The sequence below is a fragment of the Pinus tabuliformis genome, chromosome 3_1 (assembly GCF_031772625.1).
Source record: "Pinus tabuliformis cultivar Carrire ecotype Pingquan chromosome 3_1, CPIR1, whole genome shotgun sequence".
Lineage (NCBI taxonomy): Eukaryota > Viridiplantae > Streptophyta > Pinopsida > Pinales > Pinaceae > Pinus > Pinus tabuliformis.
Genome location: NC_142301.1, coordinates 402,099,772 through 402,111,368, shown reverse-complemented (window position 1 = coordinate 402,111,368; position 11,597 = coordinate 402,099,772). Strand labels below are relative to the sequence as shown.

The window sequence follows — 11,597 nt, the reverse complement described above, 5'->3', positions numbered from 1 at the left end:
CACCCCCTTAGATTAATCGAGGCTAAATGGGAGGTGCTAATTTCGATTAACCCAACCTCCAAGATTGCTTTATAGAAATGGGGTTACAAAATTTTTCTCTCACCCAAAGTTTGCAGAACTCACTTTGGATAACACCATCACATCCAACTCGTCAAGAGCTTCTCGACGATATAAATTTTACCTCAATCTGATATCTAGATTGAACGCTATCCACATTTGAAGTTTGCTAATTAACTCTTGCCACATGAGGATTGTATAGCCACATGGTACCCACGTGGCACTGCCATGTCACTTGTGGTCTAATGTGGTGCTTGTTACATCACCACACCATTGTGTCATTGCTCCATTAGGTCATACTTCTAGGAACATTCATTTCCAATCATATTTGATGTGACATGGATATTCATGTCAAATGATGGGGATGTCCATGTCATGTAGCTTACATCAACCGTCACTTCTCTCACTTGCACCTTCCGATGAAATACATTGTAAGCATATTCAGGCACCTAAACCTTATGATGATGTGGATCCTAGCCACGTCAGCACCGTGTGGTGCCCCCAAGTCAGGTGGCACCACAAAACTATTGTGATGTGTCACCTAGGTGGTACATTAGCATAATCCACATCACAATTTTGTGGTGTCCCCAATCTAGGTGGCACTACAAAACTGCTCCCATGTATCACCTAGGTGCTACATCAATATAATTCTCCACATCGCTCTCATCCCTTGTGTCTTGATGATGTCACACCAACATCAGGGTGACATCACCCTACCACATAACATCCTCTAGTGATTCCATGTGTCACCCAAAAACCAACCACTTGACCCTCCAAAAGGGTTATTCTGCTTGCCATGTGTCACATTGTCAATGTGCCACATCAACAACTTTTCCACATCACATGTCCATGTCGTTCGAAAATCCCACATGGCATTGACATAGCCTTACCCGACCTACGTGGCACCTACCACCTCATCCTAACTTAGGGAGTCCTACTGGGCTTCATGCAATTCAATGTTTTTATGTTATAATCAATTTTGGGTTTAAGTATAGCATTCTCATCATTCAACATTCAATGTCTGCATTGCCCTAGACAACCATTTCTTTGTCTCCCGAGACTGACATAGCGTTATTTTCAAGCGTCAAGGTTTTACCGTGCCTATAAAATTTACAAACTATAACAAACCATTTAATGAAAAACTAAAATTAATATAAAATGAATCAAAAAAATAAAAAATTGTTAGAAATTAATTAACGGAGCAATGAAATACACAAAATGTTGCTGAGACAAAAATACAGAAACTCATAAAACAAGAGAGACACAGATATTTGGACTATGTCCATGGAGAAACGACTAGTCCTTCCTTTCATATTATCTAGCAAAATGAAGAGATACAACCTACAACAGATCCACTGTAATTTTCTCTTCGCTCTCACAGTATTCTCTCTCTCTCTCACAGAATAATGATACACAACCACAATACAATTTCGTCATATAAACCAAGGGCGTGCCTTCTAGGGAAAAATACCTTAAATTAACAAAACTTCTACCATCAAATCATTTGCCTAATGAACGACCCAAATTGACTACGAAATTACAATATTTTACAAGGCATTTTATTTATTTATTAACATTAAATACGCTGCCAACAAACTTTGCTAAAAATTCACAAAAATTTCACCTAATAATAACTAAACGAACCATGGTGCAACATGACTAAAACAAAAGCCTCTAAACAATCAGTGCTCCACACCCATTAAAATTAACAATAAAATTCTTTTTCAATTTATGCTTTGAGTCATCCAGGTTAGTGCTCCGCAACCATTAAAATTAACAATAAAATTCTTTTTCAATTTATGCTTTGAGTGATCCATGTTAACCATTAAAGTAATGATAATCATTTGTTCGCCGTAATCGTGACCTTCAATGAATTAGAGTTCTAGAAGTGATCAAGATAAAATGCATAACTGAAATAAAATTATGGTAAGAAGAAATCCATGACCTTTCCTTACTATTATATCGGAAAAAAAAAAAATCCAATTCAAAAGTGAAACATAATAAAACATTAAATTATGGTTTTAAGCACATGCACTAGTAAATATAAAATAATATTGAAAATGAAGGTTCAAAGTCGGAACTGTTTTGATTCGACAGTTGCCGCGGATCAATGCTTCAACAATATATTTCTCACACATCATGCACTGATCATACGTTTTTGTATCATCTAAATATGCTCTGATCAATGACGTTTGGCTTGCTATGTTCATGCTTGGCTCGGTAGCAGCCCACAAATGTATCGACCATTATATTCACTTAATATAATCTATTTTGTTTTTTCCCTCTGAAAAAAAAATCGAGTAAGTTGACTTAATTTAAAACCTGTCGAATAAATTGGCTTAATTTAAAACGTGTCGAGTGCGATAAGCAATCGTCATTGCATCTTTAGAAATTTCAAACTCAACACAGTCGATTAAAAAATTTTAAAATTCCACACCCAAAAATTGTGAAAAAAAAAACAAATTTATTATACATATAAATGAGTCGACATTATCAATAACAATACCCATCTAACATATACCTTAGCCATAATAAGACGCATTTGGCCACAATGTTAATGGTTAATTTTGTAATTGAGGTGGTTATTGGTTTTATAATCAAAGTTCTTAAAAAAAATTAAATTTATAGTCGAATTAAAATCTTTCAATAATCTATTGATTATTTATATAAAGTAGCAATTACAATCATAGAGAACTATTCAAATTAAATCCAAAAATAGTTTATATAATTAACCTTGTTCATAATTAATAATATCCAAATCAAATAATAAATAATATAATGTTAGTCAGCAGAATTCAATGTTAAACATTGGCTAATTGGTATAATGAGTGCAATTCAAACCAATTCTCCGTCAATTAAATACCTTCTGTTTAAATTATTTTTTCCCTCGTTCCATTTTTACTGAATTAAACGATATTATATTTAAATATTTCTTTCATGTTTTTTTTAAGTTTGGTAAAATTATATTTTCAGTGAGTTTAATATATCATTTTAATTGAAGTGGGAAAGAAATTGAACCAGTGATTTCATTATGTCTAATATATCATTTTAATTGGAACAAAAAATTGAACAAGTGACTTCACATTAAGAAATGTCTTAACAGATAATTTCACATCAAAAAGATTATGTAAACTACCTTATTTCATAATAAAAATAAACATCATCATCATCATCCTCATCATCCTCATTTTAATTAAAGTAAATTAAAAAATCCAAACCCTTTTTTTAAGAAATTATCCCTCTCCATAAGTGAATTATGGTTGCTGTCAACAAGGTTTGCACAAAAACCACTGCTCATCATATTCAGAATTAAGTTATAAAAATTCTCAGAATTAAGTTATACAAATGACATTATAGAAACCTGATGTGAAATGAAAGTGATTTGCAACAGGTCATACCAGGGTTGAGCATCACAACAAACCAATCTCCAACGCTCCGAATATAATTTTCAACGGCGTATTATAACAGGTTAATAAGTTAATTTAAGTTTACATTCCAGAGAAGTCTGGATCTGAGAAGGATTTTGGGAAATGTGGTCTCTGAACTTGCCATGGAAAGATACAAGCACGAAGAATTCTCCTGTAAAAAACTGTGACGTCTCTACATCTACACCATGATTTTCAAGTTCCTCCAGAATCCTCCACATACATCTCGGCCCTCTTTGGCTAGTGATGTTAATAATTGCTTCCCTCCCATAAAACTCCACGGCAATTTTAATCTCCATGTTTTCGTTTGCTATTTTCCCAGATTGGATTGCCAGCAGATGGTCCCTCTTTCTCTTCAGTTGATGCATATTCTCCTCGAGCTTTCTAATGTAATTGATGGTTTCCTCAAATAATCCGCATCTGTCAAGCTGGATCAACATCAACAAACAGAAAATAATTTACTATCAAACATTTTACACATACAATCTAAAACCTTGAAAGACAGTATGAGTCCTGGAAGTTGTGTAATGGTGTAATTACCTTGGCAGGAGAAGCGGGCAACAGAGATTCCAGTTGTGTACACAAAGATTTCATTCGTTTCCTGCGCAATTGTTCTGCATATATTTGGCTTTCTTTACTAGAAAATTTCATCATACGATCCACATCTCGCCATACTTTTTCCTGAAGATCATTATATTCCTGCAAGTTAGCTATATGTACTTCAGACGGACGCTTTCTGGAAGTAGTAACTTGGCAATCGACCTGCCGATCACATTGTGAAACGTTTGAATACACTGTTGTGCTTGCAGGAAAGGAATGCGAAAAGAGGCAATCGGAAGCCATGATTAATTCTCCAAGACTGAGGCCGCTTGATACTCAGAGCATACAACCAACTGATGAGCGAGTGGTGTTATATATTGTGATCTGAAGTGCCTTGAAGCGTGTCATACCTCACACACGGTTTCGGTATATTGTGAGGTTTACGCTCCTTTGACTGCGACAGGGACAGGAAATGTTGAAGTATTTTATACGATGCGAGTAGAAAAAGAATCACACGTAAGAATATTACAATCGAGCACGTGTTTAATAAGTACTGCACAGTGCACACTGTCCACGGACTCGTGTGTTTTTTCGGAGCCCGGGGCCTTGTTGGCGTGGCCGCGTAGTACGCGGTATCCAGTCGCAAGAAGGGCTTTCCAGGGACGTTTCAAATTTTGGTTGGTGGATAACCGTGTATTTTGGATACTTGAAACTTGACGCTGAAAGTTCCATGACTTCCGTTAAGAGATGGTATTTGGAATCCAAAGCGTCCATTAAATTCCCTTCTAACGAATTTATTAAACATTTTAATTAACTTTATAACATGTGAGTGAAAGTTGAAACTGTATTTGATGGTTAATTTAGTCCCATTCATATTTTTGATGAGTAAAAGGTATTTCATTCATTGTTATCATTACAAACACATATACCTATCTTATTTTCAAATTTTAAAATATAAAAGGTATGGTATAAGTACACTATTATCACTTTTAATTTTAAGGATATCAAAGGACAAAGCGAAGAGCCAATATAGCTTTCTAATGTATAAGGGTTTAAAAAGGAAATTATTCTCACACTAATTTTTTAATAATTATTTATTTTAAAATATAAATTAATTGCTTATGGATTTAGTTAATGTAATTAGGTTGAAATTAATTTGTTTAATGGATTTAGTTAATGTAATTAGGTTGAAATTAATTTGTTTAATGGATGGAAAAATAATTTATTTATTAGGGGATGCTATCACTATGATTAAAGTGATTTATACAGTAGGAGATATTATCGCTATGATTAAAGAACAATATACACATTAGGGGATGATATCCCCAGGATTGGGTTAAGCCTAAGTCAAGGCTAGATCGTTTAGTGGATGGAAGAATGATCTACCCACTAGGGAGATGTTATCACCAAGATTAAAGAATGATCTACACATGAAGCTTGATGGAGCTTGTACACCCTTGGGATAGTTTAATCTCTCATAAGTGGCTTCCATCCTCAACCTCTCCCCATAAACTTTGAACCTAAAACTTAATAGGGATTAAACCCCACTCAAACCAACTAATCTATATCTCATAAATTGAATGTGTTTGTGATACAAATAAAACTTGGAAAATACAAGCTTCCATAATCTTTGCTTTAACTAATGTGCCAAGAAAATTGTAGATTATTTCAATGTGTTTTTTATTATTATGAAATATTGAGTATTTTAAGATTTTCAATACACACGTTTATAGCCTTTGAGGGGAGTTGGATGTGTATATGGAAAAATCATATATGGTAATCATGTTATCTCATACAACAGATTTACTATTATAATGTGTAGTTATATCCAATTTGGTTAAATCATGCCAACAAATTTGGAATTTTGAGAGTTTTATTAGTTTACTGATAATTAGTTTAAAATAATTTTTGTCTGGTTTAAATCTAGAGTAATTCAACCATTTTGGGGTCCGTGTAATCCTCAATTTTTGTCTATGCTTCTAAACTTAGAATTATTGTGACTTCCCATGATATTTCTACCATGTCTATATAGGTGTATAGGTGTAGTCTTTCATTCTTGCTTCTGTGACTAAATCTATATCAAAACAATTCCACCATGTCTATGTGGGTGTACTACATGAGATATTTCAGTTAGTGTGGGTGTAGTACTTCATTGTTGCCTCTATTGTTGAAGCTATTATCATAACAATTCCATCATGTCTTTATGGGTGTATAATATGGGATTTTTCACTCCATTGTTGCTTCTTTTTACTGTTATTAAAGCCAGTATCATAACAAATAAAATAAAATAAAGAGCAATGAATAATTTATCCATGAAAACAAAATGAATAAGATATAAAAGAAAGCTCATGAAATTTGATATATGGATGTGTTCATGATAAGATAACAATGATTGACCTTTAGAAGTATTCACGAGAAGATAACAACAATGAAACATGATTACAAATTATACTGATATTTTTAGTGAAGTATATAACAATTTTGTTTCAAATTGAAATATTTTTCATATCATACCAAATTTGAACTTGGTAACTATGTTATGATGTACTATAATTAATAATGAAGATATCATTACTTCTTTCTCACTATTGACATTAAATGTATTAAAATATTTTTTTTCATTTTTTTATTAACACCATAAACATAATGTGTACATGAAGTAATTAATTAAATAAGTCACTCAATATGAAATTGATCCATTATATATAATTGTGCCATAAACATATATGAGCACTCTCTTCACTGCATTCAAATAATCTTCTCTTAAAGGATGTAGGACCCAAAAAAACACCCCAACTGTATATGAAATAACTTGTCTAATCATGGTGAGGTAAATCAAACTACCATTTTCTGAGATAGTCTAGCTTCCGTAATTTTTCATGTATTTTTTTTATGATAGTGTACATCCTTGATCCATAGGTGTAGTTGTGACACTTCACTCCTCCATCTTGCATTGTTTCAGTAACTTGTCACATATTTGACTTGTGAACTAAAATCTTGTGGAGATACTAAATTATACCTTAATCAATAAATACTAGTGGAACTTCAAGGTTTGCCATTTTAAATTATTTAACTTATCATTCATTTGATTAATGAACTTATCATTATTCACCATTATAATTAATTCCTATGCATATAAATTGTCATCAACCTCAATTTTACTAAAACCAACCTTTTTAAGATATTCATCCTTTTTGCAGATCAATATTGCCACAAGATGTTGAGTGATTTACCACCCAAAAAATGTTTGATATACCGATGTACCTCAAAAATGCTTCAAAATAGTCAATTTTATGACTAACCATCCTAATTTAAACCTAAAAGAGTCTATAGGAAGCATCTTTTAGAACAACTAAAATATATATGAAATCATCCAACATGACATCTATCACAATACCTACATATAGATATTTAAGAGTGAAAATAATGGTGTAGGAGTTCAAGACATTGTTAAGCCATATGTTTATACCAAATAACATCAAATATAATAAAATTAACAAAATAAACAAAAAAGACAATCCAAACTAAGTAGCAAGGAATATTCGTAGTAATAATATTGATATAATGTTAATGGCAGTTTGGTTGGTTAGTTGGTTTGGAAATGACATTTCCATTTATTGCTACAGAGTTTCAATTCCCTAAGCATCACGTTTTCCCCTCATGTGATAGTAAATATTATTTATACAATTTAGCCATTATGATCACAAACAAATTAATCCTCCTAATTAAGAAATGTCCTATCCCCCAATAAGCACTCTAATTTTATATCAACTATACTACCTAAACCTATCACCCATAACATTATCATCTTTTCACACACTTACCCATGAATGATGAAACCATTAATTGACAAAAAGACCCTTAACCATTATAAATTCACAGACACTATACCTACTAACCCCTAACCACTATGAGACAAGTGTACCCCTTTCCCTAATGACCTCTGACATAATCACCTCTTAATAGTGATAACACTAAACACATTAAAACATAAATACACTAATCCCCCAACATAATTAATTACTTACATAATCACCTCCTCACACATTATGATCTTGAAAACACTATCACTTTAATACAATCTGACCCTAAAAACACTAATTTTCTAATGCACATTGAGCTTTAATTGCTATGACCCCCCACACAATGATCTCCTAACAACTTATGACCTTTATCCATTGTCCCCTACTAACATTAACATCATGTTAGAACCAGCCACCTCCCCTTGACCCATCAACTAGCCCACTAGTGATGTAATCCACAATAACTTCCCTCAACCCACGAAAGCAAGTAACTCACTAAGCCTTCGCCATCATTCATTATATCGATCATAGTTTGTTGCCATTAACCTTGCCTAACCAACATTGGCCATATTGACTATATAGACCACATTCACAATGCTTCACCATATTAACCACAACAAATTATTGACCCCTAGCCCACTAACCCATTAATAGCATGCTCACTAATCAATTAATGCTTAAACCACATAGCTTGAGAATTTCATCTCCAACAAACCTCCTAACCTAGTGACTCCATTAAATTATCAACCCTCCACCCCCATTAACCAATTGATCACTTTTTACCTCCATTACACATCATTTTCCATGACTAATGTCTTTACCATGGTGGAGCATAATTAATCATGGTTGACCATCATTAACCATCCTTGATCTAGTAACACACTCACTCATAGCCCCCTAACCTATATTAACTTATGTTATTTTAATGATAAGTATTCACTAACATTTGTCTTTCCACATAGAAAGCCACCTCCCCCTAACCCACAAAGTCATCACTTAATGAACATAGTAAAATAGCAACCACATTTGTAGAATATTAAATAATGCCCTTAATTTCACTAGATATTCGTAAATACCTCATAATTTTTTTTTGTTGAATCCTCTCTCCCAATACATCTTTTTGTTAAGAAAACATGATTTTTATTGATACCCTTTTTTATACCCCCCACTACTTACAAACCCCATAGTACATGATTTATGCATTGAGATGGATATTCCATTAGAACAAATCATAACAACAAATATGATAGAATTATTAAAATCTTTACTATTAATTTTTCCTTAGATTCTAGAATCTCTAGTTAGCAAGTTTTCTGCTTAATAATTAAATTAGTTGAAACACAAACAATATAAAAAAAAGAAATACACACACCATCAATAATAGAAACAAATATTTTCCTTGGGAAACCCTTACGAGAGAAAAAATAGCTAGAAGATAAGGTTTCTTCGTTCTATTTCCTCTGGTATGGAAAACTATGTAAACACAAAGAAAGAGGTACTCTTTATGGAGTTACCTACGTTTGACTACCAAAAAATCTTAATCCCCTCTACTTTCCTATTTAATTTCCCACCCTTAATTTTCATGCTCAATTATAAAACAAAATGCAATAGCGTATAATGGAACCACTATTCCTCCTAGTGGCTGAGTTTTTGACACAACCTAATTTCCAACTAGGGTTAAGGTTTGACTCCCTCAACCCTCAACTAGATTTATGTATGTGAACCTTCTAGAGTCTTCTTCAATGTCCACACATGGATAACTCCATATCCATGAGTAATAGGTTGACATGGCATCCATTCCTACCATGGTGGTCAACTTATCGGGGGCATAATTTTTTCATAAGAACACTGATTGATACAATTATTGCACCATTAGAATGGTATATAATAACATCTCAGGGTATGACACTAAAGAAGGAAAAAATTTCACCAAAAAATGCCATTTAATTCCTTTGGAAGATTTCAAACCCAAATTTTCTAAAGTGGGACTTGCTAGTGAAAATGACCCTACAAGCTAATTCCTCCAATTTTTCATCTTTGAAAACATAAAGAAAAATGAAATATAATATAATAATCCAATATGGATTAGTATTCCACACTTCCCCACAATACCTACAATATATCAATTTTATTTTTTCACAATTTTAAAACCTTATTTATAAATAAATGTGATAAGACATTTGTTAATAAAATAAAACCCTATACTCTAACACACCAACAATTTTACTGATCATCTAATCTTTTATACCCACCGCTAACCAATAATAAAATTTGACATTCATTATATATATATATATATATATATATATATTTTTTTTTTCAATACTCTTCAATTTTCGTTCAAATATTTTCCTTATCCTCTATTTTATATACAACATTACATTTACTTAACATTATTTTTTAATGATTTAAACGTTTTTTTAAACTCAAAAATATGTATTATTTTAATATTTTCTCACAACCTTTGCATTAATAATTATTATTTCATTTGCCTTTACATTAATAATTAATAATAATAATTAGTAGTTTAAAAAATAATTAATAATAGTAATTAGTAGTTTGCAGGATCCACCTTATCATATATTTATTATTGAATATCACATTTTGTTACATCAAATAATGATGTTAAATGGATCCACTGCGATAAAGGAATTAATCGCAACCTTTGCATTAATAATTATTATTTCATTTGCCTTTACATTAATAATTAATAATAATAATTAGTAGTTTGCAAGATCCACCTTATCATATATTTATTATTGAATATCACATTTTGTTACATCAAATAATGATGTTAAATGGATCCACTGCGATAAATAAATTAATGGCAATGGAAATGCAAGCTCCAATCTTACGAGAATGAAATGAGGAGCCTTGAAAAGCTCATGGTGGTGAAAGCCACATCGATGAACCACAATCCATGATCCTATTAGCGTGATTAGTATTAGCCTCACTTTCTTAAAAATCAATAATAAATCCAATTATTAAATTAAATAAATAAAATCATGAGAATTCCTCAAACCAAGGATTCTAATTTGGATGAGAGATTCTCTCCAACTAGCTCTCCTAAATTAGTGTGTAAGTTGAGAAAATGTCTCAACCAAGTGAGTCTAAGATAGACGCACTATCTTAAGACCACTTGCTTATGTATTTAAATATATTATTAAATTATTTGAATAAGAGAGAATTACATGAGCATGAGAGACCACATGATGGCTCTCTGCCTTTTCCGCCAGTTTATTGTTCTGTGAGTTAATTTGCTGTGTATATGATTTTATGGCTATGTGATTTTCCTTCATGTGGTATCAGAGCAAGGTTGAGAGAATTAGTTAGCCTATCAGTTTTTTTTATCTTGGGGATTTGATGGTGTTTTTAGAGAGGAAGAAAACGGGGTTTGGAGTATTGAAATTTCGGTCTCTATTTTTACGATTCTATTCCTTTGTTTGTTACAGTTGTTGTGTAAGCGAACAAATAAATTTTGTGTCTGTGATTAAATGACAGAGTAGGTGTATCTCTACACTGTGATGGAGGGCCACATTTTATTCCTCATCAATCCACCTTGTAATCATAATTCTAGCTAAGGTGGTGCTATTTAATGGTTGGGCGATTCACATAGAAAAAAAAAATCAAATCGGTGTGAAACCTGTCGCTGGGGTTCGAGCTCAGGATGGAGCGCTGACAACTCGGAGTGAAAGGATGCATAGTTCCATGCATGGTCGAAAACGACCCAGTTATTAATTTTTATTCAATTTATATTGTGCCGAGGTCAAGG

At 32.5% G+C, this 11,597-nt stretch overlaps 1 protein-coding gene across 1 annotated transcript; it reads right to left on the bottom strand.

Moving 5' to 3' along the window:
• Positions 1-3,326: 3,326 nt before the first annotated feature.
• On the bottom strand, positions 3,327-4,416 carry LOC149187430 (uncharacterized). Its single transcript, XM_089412813.1, has 2 exons — positions 4,023-4,416; positions 3,327-3,910 (listed from the first exon to the last, which is right to left on the bottom strand). The coding sequence occupies exons 1-2, from the start codon at positions 4,323-4,325 to the stop codon at positions 3,527-3,529; spliced, it is 687 nt and encodes a 228-aa protein (XP_089268939.1). The 5' UTR covers positions 4,326-4,416; the 3' UTR covers positions 3,327-3,526.
• Positions 4,417-11,597: the final 7,181 nt, after the last annotated feature.